The sequence below is a fragment of the Maylandia zebra genome, linkage group LG7 (assembly GCF_041146795.1).
Source record: "Maylandia zebra isolate NMK-2024a linkage group LG7, Mzebra_GT3a, whole genome shotgun sequence".
Classification (NCBI taxonomy): Eukaryota; Metazoa; Chordata; class Actinopteri; order Cichliformes; family Cichlidae; genus Maylandia; species Maylandia zebra.
The window spans coordinates 47,948,572-47,972,907 of NC_135173.1; the positions used below are offsets into that span (position 1 = coordinate 47,948,572).

Sequence of the window (24,336 nt, forward strand, 5' to 3'; positions counted from 1 at the left end):
TTTTCCAGTTTTTTCATCAATTTGGGCGTTTTTCAGTCCAACTTAAGGTGCTACTGACTGTTCAAGTTGGAGAAATGAATAGGAAAGTTAAATGTCTAGACAGGTATGTGTTTGTAATAGACACATGTCTAGGGTATACCACACCTTTCACCTGGTTACAGCTGGGAGAGGCTCCAGCATCTCTTTACCTCTGAATGGGTAAGCAGTCATGAAGATATATGGATGATGTTGTTTGGGCAACTGATTTTTACAAATTAAATGTTTGCTTCTTAGGTTTGGTATATTGTGTATGTAAATATAATCAATCATAAGAGAAAAGTGACCATGGCTGTGGTAGGGAACCGTTAATTAAAAGGTATTTTCTTAAATTCTGTTTGTGTTCTGCACCAAAACAGCAGCAGTTTTCTGAGCTTCTGCGTATCTCTCCGGTCCTTTCTGTGGCACCAAAGCACATTTTCTCTAAGTTGTTCTCCCTGTGCATGTTATTTTTGTCAAATTTTTGTAAGGCCTAGATTGTTGTATCCAGAGTTGTGGGAACTGTCTCTTAATTTATGCAAAGCTCCTGAGCATGCAGCAAAAGGTCTGGTGGCTCTCAAACCCAAGTAGGTCACTGGGAAAAAATAGCATCGTTGTTGTCGGCTCCTCTCACCTGTTGGTTCCTCTGTAACTTCAAAGAATGTTTTTCCTTAAAAACTAGGTTGGGAGGAGGTCAGGCCAACCTTGAGTGCTCAAAAAATGGCAGCGTGTGTTGTAATATTTGGGACACAGTGGTTGCTATAGTAGGTTTTATCCCACATTTCTGAGCTGTAATGTTTTTTCAGCAAATAGAAGAGTTTTTCCCCCCTCTCCTTCCATGAACAACTCTCTCATTCGTTTTCCATTTCTCGAAACACCACTCGGTCTTGGCAGACTTGCACATTTGACCTCACCAAGTGCCCATGATGTCATCGTAGCATTAGAAACAGAGAAACCTCTTGTGACAACATCAGGTAGCTTTTGATTCACTGTACAGTGCACAATTGTTTTCAAAAGTGAAGCACATTGTTGTTTTGATTTTTTTTGGTATGAGATTTTCTTCTTAAATAAACTGAAAACTCACAAAAATTGATATTTGCTATATTTGAAGTTTCAGCATCGCTGAGTGTAAATATCTTCAGACCAATGACAGACAAGAATTAGTGCACTAGGCACCACATTTATGGGTGGCACTGTGGTTGTTTGGTTATTGCTGTTGCCTCACAGTAACACAGTACTGAGTTCAAACCCTCTCTGAGACTGTTCTGTGGAGGCTTTGCATTGCTGTGGCAAGACAAGCATGTTAGTTAAAGTGGTGATTTTAAATTTGTGCTCGAACAATAAAGCGCTGCATTTTATGTTTAAAATGTGGCTTGTAGTCTAAGAAGAAAAACACAATATACATGTGAATGCATTACATTTGGATGAGCTTTAAATGTGACTGAAAGCCCACAAAAACATGTCCATCCTCAGAATGCTAAAGAGCAAACATCTGTCATCAGCAGATGGAGACAGTGAGCAAAAAAAGTGTGAGCAGGTACTGTGTGCACATACATGTTGTACTCACAGGGCACTGCATTGTAGCAGTGGAAGGGGCTATTGTCGGTATGCTGGTGCCCTCTGCTGGACAGAGATGATAAATGCAGTAATTGCAAGAAAGCGGGGAAACGTTCTTGAAAGGCAAAATTCAAAGCTTTTAATGTAGATTGTAAATAATTAATAATATCACTGGTGAAAACACGCACACACATACACCCCTCATTCCCATGTACATGCTGGAGAAAATAAGCATCCAAAACACCTCGGCACATGATGAAAACAGCATCTCAATAATGACAGAAAAGCAAAATACCGGGAAGGATTCATGAACTTACATCATGTAATTACTTTGTGAATACAAAGGGGTATTAATTTCTCTGTTGAGCAATGAAAACATAGTCTAATCTTCATGCTGAAAAAACAAATCTGATTTTAATTGATATTACATTATGCTATACACCCATGAGGACAGGAAAATGAATTGTCATATTGGACCCCGCTCACCCCACCCACTCTCACAGTTTCTTGTGTTGTTTTACAGTAATAAATCATAAAATCAGTGAACATAATTAGAGTTAGGGTAATTAGGGAAAAGGCTCTACAAATTGATTTAGTACAAATGTACCACAGTAACACAACACAAAGTAAGTGGTGCATAATCACTCACATACTTCAAGTCGATGCTTAGGAAAGGCGTCTCTTTTGGAGAGCGCTGACAGCCTTTGTTGTATATCTGCTTTTCACATCTTCCACCACCTTGCACATGGGGCATAAGCTGACATTTATTTCCCTCCATTTCTTGTTTGAATGAGGCTGTTACCATGCAACTCCATGTTTAGGGCTGTTAGCTTCTCTCAGGTTGCAACTCTTTTGCAGACCCCAGCATCCTGCAGGATTTTTCTGTGTTGTGTATTCACTTGATCTTCTGCATCCTGCTGCAGCAGAGAAGCATCAGCATGATGCCGCTTGCATCAAGAGTCATAGGGAAACGATTTTTCTGCTGACATGCAAAATGGTTAGAATTTAACACCCCCCCACAGCCCCAGCAACCCACTTTCAATCCATCCATCATGAATCTTTTGGAACTTCCGAAGCACTCTTGCTTTTTGTTTGCCACATTGCTGTAAAAGAGAATGCCTGGGCAGGTGTTCAGACACCTGCAAACCTCCTGCAAAGTTCTGCACCCCTTTTACACAGATTTTCAGATTTTTATAACATAAATGCAGTAACTTTATATTTCTGGTTGATCCCTCACTGTTGTCTGGGAGATGTTTTTCATCTCCTTCTTTGCAAGTGGATTTGTAATATCAGCAGGTTTATTTTCTTTAAAAAACAACAACAACTTTTTTCATCATATGTTTAATTATCTCTTTTAGAATCTGACTTTTGGGTTTACATTTAAATAATAAGTCACCTTCTTGATCAATTATATCACTGTAGAAAACAAACAACCCCACATAGGCAGATTCATTAATAATGGATAATAATAGATAACATATTTTGTATAGTATTTATCTTCTGTCAAACTTGACCAAAAAGAAACATTCAGTTATTCCTTAAAATGGTTTGAACGTGTTATTATTATTATTATTATTATTATTATTAGTTGTTGTTGTAGTAGTAGTAGTAGCAGTAGTATAACACCGAGGCTAGTACTGTGTATTTTGAATTCTTATCTAGTTCTAAAAACTCAACCCCACGTTTACAGCACATATCTACATGACAAATGTATTAAACTACCATGAGTTGACAGCATAGACCGGTTCTTGGGCCAAATACTTTGTTTCTGGAAACAAAACTAAACAATTTAAAAAGGAAAAAAAAAAGAATAATTCTCAGAGCAAGGTTTTGAGAACAAAAAAATGTTGGCCAACCAAAAGCTTTCTCTTTACAAATACTCTAAACAAACCTTGCTGAGACACTGCAGCAAACGTGGAGGATTTGGTGAAAATTACTGACCCTTGCTGTGATTGTTTGTCAATACTGACTTTGATTTTTTATTTATATTTTTGCTTAACTGCGTGCGTTAAACAATCAGCATCTTTATAGCTTTAAGAAAAGGGAGGGGGAAAGACGTGCAATGAATAGCTCCAACTTTTCTATCGATTAATATTAATTCAAGCATCTGGAAATTGGATCATTTATGTGAGTTATAGTTAAGTTAAGTTAGGTTATAGACACATAAATAATTGTAAGATAATTCTGCAAATAAAGCAATTATTACACAGTTCAACATCACAAGGCGTCTGCTGTTATAAAACTTATTCTGAAGTGAGAATATTTTCCTCTGCGTAATTTCCAGTCGCTTTTCCCCGTGTAACTTCACAGTCGACCAACATTTTTTTTCTGTCTTCTTCCCAGACTTTTTTTTCTTTTCTTTTTTTTCACTTTTTTTTCATGTGGGCTAATATACAGGCCGGTACTGCAATTTCGGAATCTGCCCTTGTATATGGCGGACGAAAATTTCCACAGGAGGAACCGCAACACAAACCCCCCTGTGCAAGGCAGAAACCGAGAGCTTGCACGGACCGACCAAAGCTCGGCAAATTCACGACTCATTACGCCATTACACTTTACTAAAATGTAACGCAGCGAATCGCGGAGGGGGGAGAAAAACACGGAGGTGATTTTTTTTTTATCATTTTGAATTTCTCATAACTAATTCACAATTTTTTTTTTTTGAGGAAGCAGTTGTGCAGTCACCTCTGGTCGGGGAGGGAAGATTTCTGGAGCGCCAGCCTGTTTCGCATGAGCTACATCGTTTTTGGAGGTATGTCAAACCGCTGTTTTCTATTTTTTTTAAATCCTCAGTTAATTCAGAAATGTAATTTTTTTTCTTTTTTTTTTTTTTTAGAAATTTCAGTAGCGAGTGTTAAGTTTCGGCTCCCTCCACATTAGCAAACGATAGCTGCCTGGCATTAAACCGGGTGCAAGCTGTGAAGCCATCAGAAATAGACCTAATCTGTTGATGGTTTTTTTTTCTTTTTTTCCCCCTTTTTGGGGGGGAGGACTAAATTTTAGCAATGAAGTTTCTGTTGAACTGCTGCTTAGCCGTGTGTACACCCAGTTCGCTCGCATATATGTGTACGCCACCCATGTTTAAAACACAGTTTATTCGGGTAGAGCGAAGGGGGGGAACCGGGCGATAGTGGCAACATGAAGGACGATGAGGGGAGGAACAATCTGAAACACAAAAACCTCCTGCAGCCATGTTTTGTGAATTTTTTCCTGCAAATTTGAGCAGAGCTTCAGAGTTGCTTCCCTGGCACTGCTTAACGCCGGCGTTACTTTTGTGTCGCATTTGACGTCTCGCTGTTCGCCGTTAGATAATGAAGATAAAACGCCAAAGTGTCGTCATGTCAAAATACATTTCGACTTTTTTTTTATCCCTATTTTTTTGGAAGATGGGAGGAGGAGGGGGGTTGGAAACCGGGTGCTGTTGGCGCCACCTGTAGGCAGTCATTTTGGGAAATTAGAAATTGTAACGAGACTAGATGTGAGTGTTGTTTATTGAATTGTGTGTTAGTTTATCCAAACGGAGGCGAGCGATTACATGCTCTTGAAATCAACAGAAGGGATTAGTGTGTGATTGAGTCACATTAAGATGAAACGGGCAACGCGTTTAGTGTTTAATTTCTGCAAAACAGTCCTTTTTAAATACTTTTTTTCCTGCTGTGCTGTCTTTTCTTGCATTCAAGTTGCCATTTAAGAAATTTTGCACACAAGTACCCACCAACTCTACTTCTGCTATTTCCTTTGGTTTATTTTTATTTGTGTTTTTTAGTTCCTTGCAAGTGTGATTTAATAATGAGGTACAATTTGTACTACTATTTCTAAAGACTAGAAATGTGTGAGTGAGGGGAAAAATAGCTATCCATAGTGAACTGAACAGCACTGGAAGAAGAAAAGAGCATGTCAGCATAATTTGAGGGCAGGAAAAACAATCACAACCAATGCCTCTACTGTTTATATTAATCCTGCAGACGCCAAACAGTTTCCCATCCTGCGTGGCTTGCTTTTTTTTTTCCTTTTAATGTAAGGGAAACTGCAGAGGCCATTTTGCTGTGGGTAATTTTAATGCTGACCTTCAAATCTGCATTCATTCGATTCAGCGAGCTGGCGGAAATTGTATGGGTGGTATGCAAAATCTGGGTGTAAATTCTGACCTTTTGCTGCAAAAGTCTAATCAAAATGCAGGAGTTCCAGTTAAGGCACAGAATTGAAGAGGGGCAACCAGTGTCATGAGTTTAATAGGGTTGGATCGCTGTCTTTCTTCAGTGATGCCAATGTTTTATTTGCAGAATACCTAAAGGACCAAGTAATAAGCTATAAAATACTCAAGAATAATGGTGCACTGTTGCAAAAAAGGGGAAAAAATGTTTTGAGGATTGGATTCTAGGAGTGTTCTCATTTTAAGGTAGGAGGAATGCAGGTCTGTCAGTACTTTTGATGAACAAAAGCTTCGTTTCATTGAGGCCGAATAGTTTGGATGGAGGGGTGAAACTTGTCTCTTCAGGCTCTGATGAACACAAGATGGTGAGGGATCATATCGCAGCCTGTGGGTTACAGGGTTTGAAGTATACTTGCTGCTCTGATTGTCATTAACTTGGTACAGAGGTTTCACTATCCATTCAAAGGGCAAGCAGTGCTACTCTGAGTCTCTCTTTGATGTCCATTTCTTTCCTTGCAGATGCATCTAAAAAACCAAACAAAGCCACACGTCTATTTTTAAGAACACCTTATGTTCTCCTGTTTTCTTAGTGGCATGTTGAAAATGTCTGAAAATGGCTTCAGTTAAATTAGTCTCCAGGGATTGGCTTTTCAGGGGTTGGAGTGCTGCATTAAAAAAATTCTGTGCATTCTGCACATATTTTTCCTGCCTCTTCCTTTGTAAAAATGAACCTTATTGGTTTCATGAATAATGCATAGGGATGTTCAATTGCTGCAGCAATGAAAATTAGGCCTGTTTACGTGCAGTGGTTATATACACAGAAGCTCTCTCTCTCTCTCTCGCTCTCTTTTTTTCTTCCTTCCTTGACCATTTCTGAAGGTAGAGCCGAGCCTGAGTAGCTTTTCTCAAAATACAAATTTTCAGCACAGCAAATCTCATTTCTTTGAGTGAAAAGGGGAGGGGTGAAACTCTGGTGGGTTTAATGAATCCATAAATCACAATAGTGCCAGGTTTGCTGCGCCTGCGTCAGTGTGCAGTGTAATTTTGATTTTCATCAAAAATTTAATCTGCCAGCCTACAAGGGTTTAGCAGCAGTCCGGATGCAGCCCTGAATTTCTAATTTTAGGGGCCCGATCTTTCAGGATTTATTTTTGTATAATTCAAGTCTGCTTTTCAATATCTCATGTTATTAAATTTTAATTCGTGGCATTAACATATAGATTGAAAAGGTTTTTATGGGTTTTTTTTCTTTCTTTAGTGTATGCTGATGGAATTTTACTAGACGACACAGTTTCTTTTTCCAGAGCATCCTGTGTGTGTATGTGTAAGGGGGGGGGGGGGAGTTATCCATTTCTCTGCATTATTGCTTTTTCAAAACATTGGTCATACACCATCTTGGAAGACATTTATTAGAGAGGACAGAAAACTCTGCTTTTGATTAAAGAATCGAGGGAAGCAAAGCCTTTAGTGTGAAACAGGTTTTTGGTCAACCCTTGCTCTTGGTCACTGAGTCTACTCTGGATAATGCAAACATGGCAGTCAAAGCAGTGATTGAAGTGACCCCCCCCCCCCCCCCCCTCCATTCCCCATTTTAGCTGATTCCTATTTTTAATCCCTGCAGAGTGGAAACATTTTCATAGGCCTTAAACAAATTTGTATTTTATATTTGGAATCTCTCTTCCAGTCTGCTTAACATGCAGAGCAGAATGATTTTTGCCAAAAAAAAAGGCAAGGTATATTTCAAAGAAAATCTCCCCAGTTTTGAAGCACAAGATTTGTTTGCTTTAACCAAGCACAGTGATTGATTTGCTACATTGCTGTGCAGAGGCAGATACTGTACTGCCCAAATATAGGCCAATTATTTTAAGTACCTCATCTAAGTAGTGAATTCTGAACAGAGGTATGTCCTAGAGATGTTTTCCTTCTGTGCCTAACCTTGTTTTTTGTAGCCTAGATGAATGTAGTATGGTTAATCTCTATTCATTGACATTTTAAAAAGAAATCTGAGGCAAATCATAATGCTAAAGCTGAATCACAAAACAGTACATCAATTTTTACTTAACCTGTCTGTTGGACCAGTGCTTTAGTTTTATTTTATATTTTTTGACATCCAGATGGCATTTTGATCATTTCTGCAACTGATCTATTTGCCTTTCAGTTCAGTTGGTTTAGTTGGTGCTTTGTCTGTGTGAAACATCAACGAGATGTGCATCTGGTTTAGATTTTGTCCTGCCCATGTAGGTTACAGTATATCAGAAGCCTCAGACGATGAAACTCAGAAACATAAGGCCAGATGGCTAATTTTGCATATTGACTTTTAATTAGAAGAAAACATGCCACAACAGGCATTTTATATATTCAGGGTTTGCATTAAAAATGCTGCACATAAATATTACATGCATGACTGAGGGATTGATCTAATAATAGATGTGTACTTGCCATCGATTCATTTGATTGCAGATGACAAAAGTCGGTTACATTTAATTTCACAATCTTTATTTTAGCTGATCACATCTTAATTTCCACCACAGCAAGGTAAACCAATCTCAGTCAAGAGGCAGTCATTATCAGTCAGTATTCAACTCAATAAAGAAAAAAAATACACTTTTGTTATAAAATTAAAAATGATGTCAATCAGCAAGACTTGATTTTTGTTGTTGTTAGCCGTTTATTTACTTTGAACAAACTGTGCCAACAGACTTCCCTTGAAAGTGTGTTTTCCACAAGTCCCTGACAATAAAGCTACAAATGCAGCCCTCTTAGCTGGTTGTAATGGCATTCGTTTTTAGATACAGTTATGTAGGTATCAAGCTTAGGGGTTATGGGGTTCCTAAAAGCCGCCTAACTCAATCTAAAAAGTAATTAGTTAGGGATGTATCCAGTTAGTTTACCAGATGATAAATATGGCTCCCCTCTCGAGTAAGCAACAGAAATAGTAGCTGGTTGAACTAATAACAATTGAGATTTTATTAAATGCCAGTTAACTATTAGCTCTATGATTTTATGTGGCCACCCACTGTTAGAAAGGCCTGCAGCTGTAAATACATAACCAATGTTTGGATAGTATGTGAACTTGTACATTAACTTGTGCTTAATTTTGACTATTTTGGGAGTTTTTTCTCTCTCTCTCTTTGGATAGACGAATCAACAATTCCATTCATATAATGAATTTAGTAGTTTTCAAACCTCTTCATCTGTTGCCTATTTGATTGTGTTGTAAAATGAATTTTAATAAGTTAAAATGATTTATTTAATAGAAGCTAAACTGAAATATTTCTGAGAAGAAATCATAGCGTTATGTCAGTAGCCTGTCTGGCAGCATTTAGTTTTCTTCACTGCGTCTCTCCATTTTCACACAGTCGGAGGAGAGAAGTTTGTGTGAATCTGGCCTTTGATAGGGTTACTTGAAAGAGACCTATTCTGAATTCATCCAAGAGTTTGAATTTCTTTCCCAACATTTATTTTTGTGCTCACCAGAATCATTTAGTTTTTAGGTTTTCTGTCCGTCTCATTCTTGTGGACACACAATCTTGAGGATCAGTTTCTTCAAACTGGGCAGAAACAGTCACTTGAACTAAAGGATGACTTGATGAAATTTTGGTAGCTAGAGGTCAAGGTTACTTTCGTGTCACATCCATTCCATTCTTGTGAATAGACAGTAGAAATAATGTCTAAAAGGAATTTCATTTCATCTGGTCCAAATGCCTACTTGGACTCAAGGAATGACTGATTTACAATTTAATGGCCAAAAAAGATCAGTATCACTGATCTTAGAACAGAAGTGAAGAATTCATACATTAGTGCCGACAAAATTTCACATTAATGCCTAATGCGATAAAATAATGAGATAAATCTTTATATCTAAAAGGTCAGTTGTCAAGTCTGGACATGGTTGGAAAACACACTTTGACTTGTTGTCAGAGGGATACAACCACCAGGCAGTAATTGTATCTTCCTCTCGTGCTTCTTTTAAATGCCATTTGGCAAACTGGGCTGTCATAGACCATTTTATTTCTGGGTGGCTTTACCTCACCGTATAGCTGTGATTGATGTGCTGCTGACATGGTCGTCCTTCCTGAAGGTTATCCCATCTCTGCAGATGATGTTTGAAGCTGTGTAAAAATGACCTTTTCTAGCTATCACTTTGACTGGTCTTCAGCTTCAGGAGGAGTCCTTGTGATTCTCCACATCTTCCATTTCAGATGCTACTGTAACTCTACTGTACTGTTTTCTGGACTTTGTGGATTTGAAGGCTTGGTTTTTGTCCTGATAGTGTAAAATGTGGGACCTTCATGTTAAAAGGGTATTTTTCCTCTCCACTGTGGCCAAGCACATGGTGAAAGGCAGTTGATGTTAAATACATATGTTGTGACTTGGAAGAATATAAACTGAACAGAAAATAAATTCTGTCACCACCATTTGTGTAGGTTTTAACTTTATCCAGCCAATGAAGTTTTTCAAAGAAAGGCTAAACATTTTTCTCTTATTACTTAAAATAAAGAACTTATTTCCCTTTAAAGACAAATTCATTAAATAATTGCCAGAAAATTATATTTCTTTGAAAATGGAGTGTTTGTTGAACCTTCTGGCATATATTTGTTACATTAATTAAATATTAATTTGCATATATGAGTGTCATATTTGCATTTTGTTTTTCCAATTTATTGCATAAAGATGCGTTGTGCAATTTATTTTGATTTTTCCAGGGGAAAGACACTGTACTGATGATGTAGGAAGTTCTAAAGCTCATGTATCAAATGTGATGCCAACAGTACAGCAGGGAAGATACAAGACAGCTAAATACCCAGTGCCCTGTCATTAGCATCCCTGCAATCTGCCCACCGACAAAACATCATGTCAGGGAAATAAACTTATAGTTAACGAAAATATAGATGTCAGTGTCATGCTTCTGTGGCTTAAGAAGCTACTATTGTGCCCTCAATGTAAGTAATTGTCCTGACTTTCCACTGGTCCCTGACATCCACTTGCTAAAAATATTTTAGTTACTGCCCATTTCAAATTTCCATGCAATGTAAAGAGCGATTGCTTTGATTTGGTCATACCATAGCATGTCCTTTTTTTTTCTTTCTGACCTCTTCCTCTGTGCTTTTCTAGTATGCTATGGATCATTATCCTCTTGTTAGGTTCACTTCTGTTTCATCTTAAACCCTTGCACAGATGGCCTCACTTTTCTTTTAAGGTGTAGTCCATACTTGAATTAATGACTGCATGTTGCCCTGTCCCAAAACAGGAAAGCATTTCCAAACCATAATATTTTCACTATTATGCTGTACAGTCGCTGTACAGAACCAGCTGTTTTTTGTCTGTCCCAAACATGTTTCGTGTTATTGTAAAACTGTGTTTGATTCGTCTGTCTGTACATTACTTCTAAACAAATCATCCTTCCTAATAATCCGTAGGTTTCCCACCTAAGCTGCTCTGATTTCTGTGCTTTCGATGCATAGATTTTACCCAGACCTCTGAAGGTGTTCTGTAGAACAGCAGATCTTATTTCCTCTATTTGTTAGTTGGGTTTTCCATAAATTAGCATACCTCACATTTCACTTTGAGAGTCAGTCCCTTTGAGATCTGGGAACTTTGGGTCAAAGTCAAAAACCACCACTCTTTGTCATCCTAGAATAGTTCCTGGACGTGTTTTGCTGTGTGAGAATGATCATAGTCATGATAAGCGAGGCCTGAGCAATTAGGCTGTTCTGAATTCAGACGGTATGTGTCAAAGTAACATTGACATGACACTACCTCTTCTGGTTTACCTTCTTCCTGTAGTTCCTCAGATTAATGTCACTCAAACACCAAAATGTCTAAATGGTGAAAATGTAATTCGTCTGATTCGGCCACCTTCTTTCAATGCTCTGGGGATCAGTTCTGGGAATCACATGGGGACCAGTTCTTGGAATCGCATGCCTCTTATAGGTGCTTTTTGTGGTTCACATGATGTCTCCCGACTGCTCTTTAGCTATGCAGTCCTATATGCAACACCTTCTGAAACCTTTGAGTCAGAACAATATTTTTAGCAGCTTCTGCTGTTGTATCTCATATTTTGAATGAAACTACAGTGGTCAGCCACTTTAGAAATTCACACACAGCTTGGCTCTTCTGAATGTTCTGAGTTTCTTATGCTTGTAGAATTAATATAGACATTAATATATGTGCTGGTGGACTGAATACATTTTACTGGCCAGTCTTGGAAAAATTTGAGTTGTTTGAAGTTTCTCACAGAGGCATTAGTAAATTAAATCCTTTGGCAGATTTGAATGCACCCACGAATTTGCTTTGTATAAATGCCTTAGAAAGTTCTGTAGCTCTTGACATCACACCACACGGTTCACTAACAAAGAGGACCACCAGACTTTGGAAGGTCCCATTGTGACTTCCTCTACACATTGACTTTCATGTGGCTCTTGGTTTTTGTTGTTTATTGCCACAGTCCCTTTAGCAGTTGGGAGTGTTGACAAATAAATTCCTTTCATATAGTGTGTCCACAGCTGTTTTTTGAAAGCTTAAATTTTTTGATGGGATGACACGACACACTTAAGTAGCAAAGATAACACCAGATCCCATAAGGTCAGCCTTTCGGCTTCCTATAGAGGTTCTAATAATTTGCTGTGAGTCACCAGCTCTAATGACCTGGCTTGTTAGATCACGTCCTTGTTTTATATGCAGTCTGTGTACAGTATAGGCAACAACTTGCAAAGACAGAAATTGTTCTTTTCAATGCTGCTAGTCTGTACCGATAGGCATATATCATTTTTTTAAAACTCTTGCTTATTGTGAATTAATGTATTTTTGGTGTAGACTTTTGAATTTTAACATACAGAATAAATTAATGAAGTGGTAAATTAACCAGTATTTAGTCTACAAATGCTCTATATATGGCTTACACTTGGCTAATGTGCGTTTTGCTGCTGATTTTGTCCACGGCATTACATGGCTTTACTTTCTGTGTCAGTGGGTGCTCCTGTCGTCGTGGGGGCGTTCCTATTGCTGTCTATTGTAGGTAACATATTAACTGTACTGTAGATCAGAGCCCTATAGAGCCCCACTTTACAAGAAACTGAACTATTCCCAACTGAGTGACAGCAATCTTCCCAGTTTAATAGTAAGACTTGGAAAAATCTGAAAGAAATGTGTAAAATGGGTTTACTACGATTCCTGAAAGTTGCAGAACCTCACCGCTGACAAAAATGAAAACTAACCATAATATAATAAAATTCTTTGTTGTTGACCTGTATTATCGGCCCCTAACAAGCCTTTAAATAGTTAAACCAAAAAGCTATATTTACAAATACAGCTTGTTTTATAAAAGGATTGTAGGATATTGATAGAACAAGTAAGCTCAAGGGTAATCTTATAGTTTGATAATGGGACTGATTATTTACTCATTTATTAATTAAATGATGGTTGATGGTTTACTATCTGAACTGCAAACCTCAGATGTTTTCTTGCCAGTTCATAGGTCTGTTTGCTGAAGCTTGTCAGTAGTGTGTCATTTCCAAAGAAAGGTGTATTTCATCTATGAAAAGGCTTGTTGTTGCTGCATCGGTGTGCTATTATTAGAAGACCAATTTTCCCTCTTTCCATAATATCACTCATCCTGGCATAACTCTGTTTTGCTTGGTTGCATTTGGAGCACATTCTCTTGACAAGGCCTTTTATGGCGATGTGCTGAAGTGGCAAGTTGTGCAATTTAGATATTTTTGAAATTAGAGCATTTCAGTGCCACAAGGCTGCAGAATTTATGCCTTCAAAGGTCACTTATGATCAGTTAAGCCACTTTGTGTTAAAATGGACTGTGTTTTCCATTCTTAAAATTTCACTGCCACTGAAATATTATCTGTAATGTCTCCTATACCCTGGAGTTAATGCAGCTCTTGACTGTTTTTAGAAGATGAGTGGTTTTCATAGTTCGGGTCTTTTTTTGAGTTGTGTATTTGCCAAATGTGATTTATTTTGGGCAGATTTTTCTTCTACGCTTAATCAAATAAAATCTGACATCCAGTCAGCTTTTGTTTTATATTGAGTATGTTGCCATGGTTTCTTGAAAACAACACATTTAAGCTGAACCTGGCTGAGCTGGTGCCACGCTTTGATACTATATATTGGGCTTAAGGTCATACCACAATAAGGCGTGTATATTCCTTTGGGGCAGTAAATTCTTTGTCTCTCTGTTTCTGTTCCTCATACAGGAAAACAGGCTCAGAGGAGGTGGAGTCATGAGTGCACAAGAGTCACCCAATCCTGGAAAGGAGCAGGCAGAGGGTGGGAGCGCAGCCACAGATGCCCCAGCGAAGAAGACTACTAGTTCACCACCTGTCACCGTAAAGAAGGAGCCTGGGACGTCAGAGACGAGCAACGGGAAAGTCAGTGATCCCAATCCTGCTGAGATCTGTGTTGTCATTGGAGGAAATGGGGGAGCAAGTGGCGGTGGATCCCGTCGAGCTCAGTCCGAGGGTATGTTTGCCCTTGGTACTCCTCCTCCAACGAAGAGCACAGACTCGTGCATAGGTGTGTGAATGTACATATGGACATGTCTGTGCATTTGGTGACAGCAGTCATATCTGGTGTCTCATGACCCTGACGTTACTTCGTGGCTGTTGAAAACAGCAAAAAATGACATTCTTAAAAAAAAAAAAATCAACATCTGTCTGACATTTTATAAACCCTTTACTGGTTAGTCAAGGTTATTCACGAATGGCCCCTAAGAAAACATTGACTGGTGTTGTAGATGTTCATATAAGTAAGTCAAATTTCTTTGACCTCCATATATTGAGGTGGTAAAGGTAGCAAGTGCCATAACTGCTCTGATAACACCACTTTAAATGCATACCTATTGTACAAGGGAAGTACAACAGCTATACATGTACAAGGGAAATTCTACAAGACAACAAAAAGAGGTAGTCTGAGTTTTTTTTATGTTTGCCCTTCATTCTTTTGTAAACATTTGTAAACTGGAAATAATCACATGATGATGGTTGTGATTATTACAACAACTGGCAACTTCTTTAGAAGAATATTAAGGATTTCAAAATAAGACGTTAGAATTCAGTGACACAACAAACTAGAGATGTATAAATTCACTTTTGAGTTAAAGTTTTTTTTTTTCTCTTCATCCTGATGTTTTTGTGTATTCTTGCTAACAGACAAATGGCACTGAAAATAAATCTCCACCTTTAGCCGAGGGATAAAATGCATGGTTGGTTGGCATGTACAGATGTTGTGACTATCAAACATTTAATTGAAACATAATCACACTTTCAGGGTGCACCTGAGCATGATGGAGAATTTTTGATAAAGCAAATAAATGGGTAGAAATTAAAGATGGCTAGCCCTAATATCAGTCTTTGCTGAAATTTGTATTCCTATATAGGCAGCAGAAAGAGGTAAAAGACCACACTAAATGTTATGTATGATAAATCTAAATTCAGAGAATGTTAAAATTAGTTTGGAGTTTTAGGGTAATATTTAAGAAGGAAAAAAGGAGGCAAAAGAAAATATTAGGTGGTGGAGAAGACTACCATACGTTAGACCTCAGTCACACAGGCCATCCTATCAGGAACTCCCTGGCAACTTGTGGTTGCTAGGGAAAATGTATATTTGTACTTTTTGAAATGTATTTGTTACAGTTTGTTACAGTTATAAGGCACAATTTGTACTTGAGAGGTGGACATTCTGTTTCTGGTTTGCGTCATGCTTTTCACAGTTTCATAACAAGTCCACGAGTAGTTGGCATGTTTATGCAAGTAAGTCATTGCTTTCCACGGCCACTCCCATGCAACCCCAATAATCTGCTAGCGACCAATTGTTAGGTTTTCAGTGCAGCACCATGTACTACTCTGTGGCCAATTTTATCTAGAGACTGCCCGCAAAACTCTAGCAACCACTTGCCAGGTGTTTTAAGACTTCCCAACCACCTACCAGTTTCTAGACCAGTGGAACTAGAGGCTTATGTAGTTGATTTCACATCAAAAGACAGCAACCACTTGCTGATTGGTCTACCAGTGGTGGGCAGAGGGGTCCCGAACTAGTCACTGTGTTTGTGTAACTACAGGGTCACGTAGAATTACAAGAAAAAGATTTCCACATTGATTACTTATAAAATTTGATCCGATCTTTATTTAAATCAGTTATTAGACAAGACAATCTGACTAAACACGTAACACACACAGTTGTATTTTCACATGTGTTTATTAAACACATTGGTGATCATTCACAAGCTGGAAATGAATGAATTTAGTAACTCATACAGGGAGTGCAGAATTATTAGGCAAGTAGTATTTTTGAGGAATAATGTTATTATTGAACAACAACCATGTTCTCAATGAACCCAAAAAACTCATTAATATCAAAGCTGAATGTTTCTGGAAGTAGTTTTTAGTTTGTTTTTACTTTTAGCTATTTTAGGGGGATATCTGTGTGTGCAGGTGACTATTACTGTGCATAATTATTAGGCAACTTAACAAAAAACAAATATATACCCATTTCAATTATTTATTTTTACCAGTGAAACCAATATAACATCTCCACATTCACAAATATACATTTCTGACATTCAAAAACAAAACAAAAACAAATCAGCGACCAATATAGCCACCTTTCTTTGCAAGGACACTCAAAAGCCTGCCATCCATGGATTCTGTCAGTGTTGTGATCTGTTCACCATCAACATTGCGTGCAGCAGCAACCACAGCCTCCCAGACACTGTTCAGAGAGGTGTACTGTTTTCCCTCCTTGTAAATCTCACATTTGATGATGGACCACAGGTTCTCAATGGGGTTCAGATCAGGTGAACAAGGAGGCCATGTCATTAGTTTCTCTTCTTTTATACCCTTTCTTGCCAGCCACGCTGTGGAGTACTTGGACGTGTGTGATGGAGCATTGTCCTGCATGGAAATCATGTTTTTCTTGAAGGATGCAGACTTCTTCCTGTACCACTGCTTGAAGAAGGTGTCTTCCAGAAACTGGCAGTAGGACTGGGAGTTGAGCTTGACTCCATCCTCAACCCGAAAAGGCCCCACAAGCTCATCTTTGATGATACCAGCCCAAACCAGTACTCCACCTCCACCTTGCTGGAGTCTGAGTCGGACTGGAGCTCTCTGCCCTTTACCAATCCAGCCACGGGCCCATCCATCTGGCCCATCAAGACTCACTCTCATTTCATCAGTCCATAAAACCTTAGAAAAACCAGTCTTGAGATATTTCTTGGCCCAGTCTTGACGTTTCAGCTTGTGTGTCTTGTTCAGTGGTGGTCGTCTTTCAGCCTTTCTTACCTTGGCCATGTCTCTGAGTATTGCACACCTTGTGCTTTTGGGCACTCCAGTGATGTTGCAGCTCTGAAATATGGCCAAACTGGTGGCAAGTGGCATCTTGGCAGCTGCACGCTTGGCTTTTCTCAGTTCATGGGCAGTTATTTGGCGCCTTGGTTTTTCCACACGCTTCTTGCGACCCTGTTGACTATTTTGAATGAAACGCTTGATTGTTCGATGATCACGCTTCAGAAGCTTTGCAATTTTGAGACTGCTGCATCCCTCTGCAAGATATCTCACTATTTTTGACTTTTCTGAGCCTGTCAAGTCCTTCTTTTGACCCATTTTGCCAAAGAAAAGGAAGTTGCCTAATAATTATGCACACCTGATATAGGGTGTTGATGTCATTAGACCACACCCCTTCTCATTACAGAGATGCACATCACCTAATATGCTTAATTGGTAGTAGGCTTTCGAGCCTATACAGCTTGGAGTAAGACAACATGCATGAAGAGGATGATGTGGACAAAATACTCATTTGCCTAATAATTCTGCACTCCCTGTATAACCCCCTTTAGTTGCTGGTGCTTATCAGAGTTGCAGAGTTCAGAGGGTTTTTGGACAGTCTGCCTTGCAAAATGGTTTCACTACATTGGTATTTCTGAAGTGCCCTAATTGAACTGTCCTCTACAGGTCATCCCATAAATCAAGGTCAGGACTTTGGACTAGCCAAGTCATTTTTGTCCTTTTTGGCTATTCACTCCTAGATTTACCTGTTCGTTGTCTTGTTTTGTTGCTCAGCCTTTTCAAACAGGGGATTATGAACTACTTTTCTCTTTCTTGAATCTTAAATTTATTGTTCCCCTAATGACTTCAGGGCTTCCAGACCTAGAGGTTTTGGAGCAGCCACAAACCTTGAAACACACAAATGAAACTTCTGGCTCATCTGTTTACAGCACATGTCTCAAAAGTGTTGTGGACTTTCTGAGTCCTTTTGGTAGGTTGAGATGTGACGCAGTGTTTCCCTTTGAGGTTGTCCTTCCACTAGTAATATTCATAAGTCCAGTGACATGTGAACAAAGATTTTAGTAACGTGTAGCTATATCTCTAGGTGTCTTCCTCATTTTTCTTTTCTTTTTCTTTTTTTTTTTAAACCTCTTTCTACTCCACTCCCTCCATTTGTAGAAAACCCAATTGTAAGTAGCTTCTACAGAGGTTATTGGTACAGGAAAGGGGGATTAATTTTGTCCTACTTGGACTGTAGGTCATTTTCAATGGGTTTTAATACAGACATGAAAACTACAATTGTTAATGTGTTATTAGTTATTCTATAAATATTACTTGGATGAGGGCCAGACTGTATTTCAATTCAGAAATCCTGGGAAATCCCATGTGGTTCTGACCTTTTTTTCTTGTAAGCCTATATATGTGACCCTGATAGGAATCATGTTATTTTTTTCTGACACTCTGTTCTGAATTTTCCTGCAGGTTCATATGTATGTGGGGTATGTGGGAAAAAGTACAAGTATTACAACTGCTTTCAGACACATGTCAGGGCGCACAGAGGTAAGAAGCTGCTATTTATTAAAAAATGTATTTGGTCCTTTATGTAAAAACAAATAACTGATTGCTGCACTTTTGCTTTTAAGAATATAGTCTGAAAAGTATTCAAAGAGGCGTGCATGCCCTGCTTTGACTGGGAATTGTTTTAAATCTGATTGTGCAAGTCAGTTATTTTTAGAGCCTGACCAGCGTATTGGCGGGGCTAATATGGTGATATATTATATTGCCCAATAAATGAAAATGAAGTCAGTAAAGAAAAGATGGAAGAAATGTCCCTCAGCTATGATATGACTGTTGATGTTGCATAGTTTGTCCACCAGAAGGTACTCTTCAACTTCCTTGTTGGGAAAACGTGTTTGTTCTTGTTTCTGATGTTCCAGTCAGCTCATCTAAGCCGCGAGATACTAAATTACAATTATTTTTTTTAAACTCCATTTTTGTGTTATTAAGGACTCAACTAACTGCAAATAACAAATTTAAGGGTCTAAAATTTGTCTAAAAAATTCTCCAATATATTAAGTTTTTTGGTTTTGGTGTCGATTTCAAAAAATTCTGTATTTTACGCTGTTGGCACACAAATCAGCACAACAACCAGGCTAATCTGAGCAGAGTTGGGCAGAGGGTGTGCAAGTAATTCACAACTTGTTCTGACAATAAAACAAGATTATTTTTAAACTCTGATATATGCAGCTTTTCAATCACCAAATATTGGCGTCAGTCTTGAGATTTCCATGTCTTTGAGGCTGTAGATATATAAATTGGAGCCCAGGTTGGAAGCACAGAGCACACGTTAGCAGCATTTTTTTCATAGAGCTGCAATTTTATTTTTTTTATTTATTTATTTTATTTTATTTATTTATTTTAATTGATGTGTTTGTCTGTTTGTAGAATCAGAGGCCATGGTTGGCGATGGTCTACCCCAAACACCCAACAGTGAGTATACTTCTGCACCACCTGCTTGCCACACTTTTTTTTTTTTTTTCTCGATAGGGCTGCCTAAGATGTTTTTGACCCTCATTTTCTGACACCACCACTTCCATTTAGCAGAGAAACATGAAAATGTAAAACTGAGGACTAGCCTGAAGGCAGTATGGTTTTACTCTTCGAGTGGCGGTATATAACAGCCACCGGGACCTGCGTTTACTAGGCGTTCCAACATCACAGAAAAAGTTTGATTAGGGCTAAAAATACTCATACCTCAGAGTAATACTTGAGTTATTTATAAATCTTCCTACACACACTCGGCATTCATTACATGAACGTGCACATCACTTTAGAGGTAAGGTATAAATATGGCAGAGAGGAAAAAAGAGAACAGTCTTTATGCACATAGATCATAAGTTTTTTTTTTTTTTTTTTTTTAAAGCTGTATGAAGAGTATGAACACAGTGGAACTACAAGGTCTGTGACACTGTTAATAAGTAGGCCAGTGAGGCTGCTAGGCAAAGGAGTTGCTATTAGATTAAATTCTTAAGAGGATGAAACATGCTGTAAAGCATTTTGGTTGATGCCGCAGATTTAGACTTTTATACTTGATAATGACTGGCATATCAATTTAAAAGTGTATTTTTAAATATAGATTTCTTTCTATGAGCAGTGTTGGTGGCCCCAAAAGAAATTGGCAGGAGCCGATGGTAAAAATAAATGATGTTTAATGATACATACAGAGTGGTTCCCTTAGAATAGGAAAATAGATTCACGTATTATGTGAATATGACTTAAAGTCTATTTAACAACAAATTCACAGCAGTTTGTGGAAAACAAAACCAGGCCAGCTTAGAAGTCTGGATTTCCTGTAAGTGTACTTTGCAAAAATGCCCTGTATTGAACAAATGTTTGCACAAGAGTATTTTAATAAGCAAAAGACAACACAGGCTGTAGGTCTGTGGAGGAGTTGTTGATGTTTAAGAGTATTTCAGGAAAATTGCTAGAACAAACTTTGCATAGTTCTGATTAAATGGTGTTCAGCCAAAAGCCACCCTGTGCTTAAAAAACAACAACATGCAGAGTTTGGTGGTGGGGGGGGGGGGGGGTGTTGCCTCAGATACTGAAGAGACCCTAAAATAACTTACAAGGTCTAGTTTTAATAAGATGGTTTTAAATACTCTAATTCCCAAAAATGCAGGCTTGTGCTATGAATCATAAAAATAAAATCCAATTTCCAAAAATTTGTAAATAAATTAAAAAAAAAAAAAGATTGATGATGATTTGGAAATAATTAAAATATTATCTTTATTTCCAAAATTGGGGACCGATAAGTGATCAAAAAAAAATCATACAGACAGGAAAACGGAAATATTTTAGAAATCAGTGTAAAAAATTGTGTTAAGCTAAAAATTATATTTTTATGTATTAGACAAACAATAAATTAAAACAACTAAACAGTCCATGTTCACATAATGAAAAAAACTTTATTATGCTTAATATAAGATATAATGCCTCCTTTGGCCTTGTTGAATTCTTGCATTGCATCTTGGTATTGTTTTTATGTTCATTCTCTTTTTTTATTTTATTTTATTGACTTCCAAATAGTTTCTAGCTTTTCCCAGATATTTGCTTTGGATGAAATGCTTGTGAAATCTCTTAGAATTTACTAAATTCCAAATCTGTTCTATAGATTTTAGTCTGGTCGTCGAGAACTTCAAATTCCCTTTAATTGGTCAGATAGTCTTTGCACAGTTTTGACCTATGCTGGAGGTTTTTTTTGTTAATGAAATGAACCTATGACAAATAACTTTTAGTCCATTGATACCTGAATGTGTGCTTGAAGCCATTTATAATCATTAACTTGTTTGATTCACTGCTTACCACAAACAAGCACAAGCATAGTTTTTGGACTTTTAACTGTATTTTCACAACTTTAACAGCTTATTCTACTGATAGAAACCTCCCCTATGGCCATTTATACTAGACAAAGTAATTAAGAAATAAACAATTAACCTGTTGAACCCCAATGCCCCTGGTACTGGAGGAAAGCAAGAACATCTGGTTTTATAGGATCTACTGTCAGATCTGTTATTTAAATGTAGGCACGTGTGGTGTCCACAGAAACGTTGAAATCTCAGCTGGAAGCCTCCAAAACCATTTCAACAATGTCCAACAGATAAAACGGTAAACGATTAAAGAGCAGGTAAACAGATTCTGCAAAAAGATGTTAACACAAAGCACGGATCCCTCTGTTCATCCGACAACACGGAGACAGTGTCTCACAGATTCCAAAACTGCAGTCACTTTTGTCACTGTGACCAAAATTCAGCGAGCCAGCAGCACAAAAACACATTTAGAATTAACTTCACTGTCTTGCTTGCATGATGAAATCACACTTCCTGTATAGTTCTCTTGCTCTGTGTACTTGGAAACCAGTTTCCCATCAAAAATCTACATTTTCTGCCTTATTCACTTACTTATTACACAGAAACCCCCCCCCAGAAGTTTCTATCTTTCACTTTCAATAGATTTTTCTGTTGTTGTTGTTGTTCTTATGACTACAGTTTAAACCCCCTCTCACCCCCCCCCCCCCCCCCAAAAAAAACAAAACAAAACAAAACAAACAAACAAATAAACAAAAAACTACAAAGTCTGGACAATACAGGTAGAACAGTTGTGCTGACAGGTTTCTTTCTTTGTCACAGCAGCTTTTTTTTCGTTGTGTAGAAAAACAGTTACATATTTAACTTATTTACACTGACAGAAAGTAGAGTTTCACTGGTCTGGCCCACTTAAGATTAAAGTGGGCTGTATGTGGCCTGCAATGTATAACGAGTTTGACACCCCTGCTTTAACACTTATTCGTTCAGTACTCTACCAGTGTTCATTCTTGAGACCTTCTCAGACTCTGGTCTAGAAGCATTTATCTCTGGCTAAAGATCATCAGTGTCCGTCCTTCTGTTTGTAGTACTTTAAATCTAGAGAGCCCTGAGATCTGCTTCAGTCAGCTTTCATTTTCTGCCTCTTCCTTGGAACATTTTGTAAGTATCAGTCTCTGTAATCAACTCCAAAGAATACTTGACTGCACTGTGAGAACACTTTGTCTCGCCCTGTTTGTCTTAAAGACCATCCAGCATCACAGTGCTTAAATGCGGACTCTTTCCTTTTTCAGTGAATTCTTGATGTTTGTACTATTTTGAGCAGCAGTGAGGAATTTCAAACTGAATTCATGTTTTTACTCCCTAAATTTAAGCTGGCACACTGGAATTCTCTGAGAAGTCAGGAATTAATCAAGCATAACGCTCAACCACAATTTTTTTTTCTGCTCATGAATATAAGTACATGACTATAATAACTATAACTTTAGCATCTTAATCAAAAAATAATAATATACTCTATTTTTAAATGGGGTCATTTTGATTCAAGCACTATGTGAAAAATAATGATAGGGTGGCCTTTTTGCTGTTGGTGTGCATTGCCTACTTCTAAAAAAGAGAAGGCAACAGTATTTCTGGATTAACAAGATCCAGAAATACTGTTGCCTTCTCAGTGGATTTGTGAATGCAAAAACCAACAGTGATTAGAGTGCAAACCCATGAACCCATGTAGTAAATTGCACTGCAGAATGTGTGTTTTGCTATTTCTTTCCCTTTTTTTTTTTTTTTTTTAAGATTCTCTAAATATTTTATTGACATTATGTACCATAACTGGAGAAATTCCCAAATTATTTTCAATTTAACATAAAGAGACTTTCTTAACTTGCTGGTTTGACAACACTATTTCAAAGAGTAGAAATAAGGAAAGGGAGTCTTCTGCTTATATTGGTGTGGTGCTATTTCTATACCCAGTCATGTAACAAATAACAATAAATTCCTAGTAAATTCTTCACCGTGTTATGGTTACACAACTATCTTTTGTTGCCATTGCTTGCACAACACATTGCTTGCAATAAATTCAAAGTGTGAATACTCTTGAATATAACCGAGTTCTCCTTGTACAACATGTCTTAAATTCCACATGATTCCATATCACTTTTTCATAACTGCATTACTTCTAATTTCAACAGAAATGTATTTACTGTTAGAAAAACCGCTGGGATTTACTATATTAAAAATATGCAATCCACAGTAGCAAGCGAGATTTGCATCTGTTATTTTCTTCCCCCCAATACTTCATACGTTCCGCAGCCATTTCATTAGGTACACATTGCTTGTACAGGTTCGGACACCCTTTTACAGAAGTGCCTTAATTCTTGACACAGATTCAGCGACATTGTCATTATAGCATCACACAGTTGCTGCAGATTTCTAGAGCTACAGATCCAAGATAAGAAACTAACGTTCCACCACATCAGAGGACCTCTATTAGATTTAGATCTGGTGACTGTGAAGGCCATTGAGTACAGTGGACTCATGTTCAAGAAACCAGTTTGAGATATGTGAAATATGAGATATGTTATTGGTAGCGTGTGTGTGTGTGAGAGTGAGAGTGTGATTCTGTCTGTAAACATGAATTGATTCTGATAAAAATTGAGTGTGGAGTGGGCTCATGTTAACATTAAATTTTAAAATTTGTCTTTCTTCACCCAAGTTCTTCTACATCAACTGATTGAAAATTGACAAAAAGCCTTATCTTAGAAACTATGATACTTACAAGTTTGGTGTGTATTGTCAACATATAGAAAATATTATATGAACATGACATTTGACCTCTAACCTTTCCCCCGCAAATTCACTGAGAGAACTGCTGCTTTCTGGATCGTTTCCCTCTGTAAACTCTTGATGGTTGAGCGGGAAAATCCTAACAGATCAGCAGTTTCTGAAAAGTCAAATCAGCCATTCTAGCACCAATAACTGT

General features: G+C 37.8%; 1 protein-coding gene across 8 annotated transcripts in view; it reads left to right on the plus strand.

Annotated features, from left to right (window-relative positions):
• The first annotated feature begins 3,937 nt into the window (after positions 1–3,937).
• Positions 3,938–24,336, plus strand: part of znf618 (zinc finger protein 618) — a 47,208-nt gene continuing 26,809 nt past the window's right edge. For 3 of the 8 annotated variants that reach the window (XM_012917178.5, XM_076886539.1, XM_012917196.5), the window contains exons 1-4: positions 3,938–4,324; positions 13,933–14,251; positions 18,478–18,555; positions 19,441–19,485. In XM_012917178.5, coding sequence (XP_012772632.1) covers positions 13,960–14,251; positions 18,478–18,555; positions 19,441–19,485 — 415 coding nt within the window. In that variant the 5' untranslated portion in view covers positions 3,938–4,324; positions 13,933–13,959. The remainder of the gene's footprint in view (positions 4,325–13,932; positions 14,252–18,477; positions 18,556–19,440; positions 19,486–24,336) is intronic. The other 5 variants (XM_012917189.5, XM_023153203.3, XM_076886537.1 and 2 more) reach the window with 4 other exon arrangements.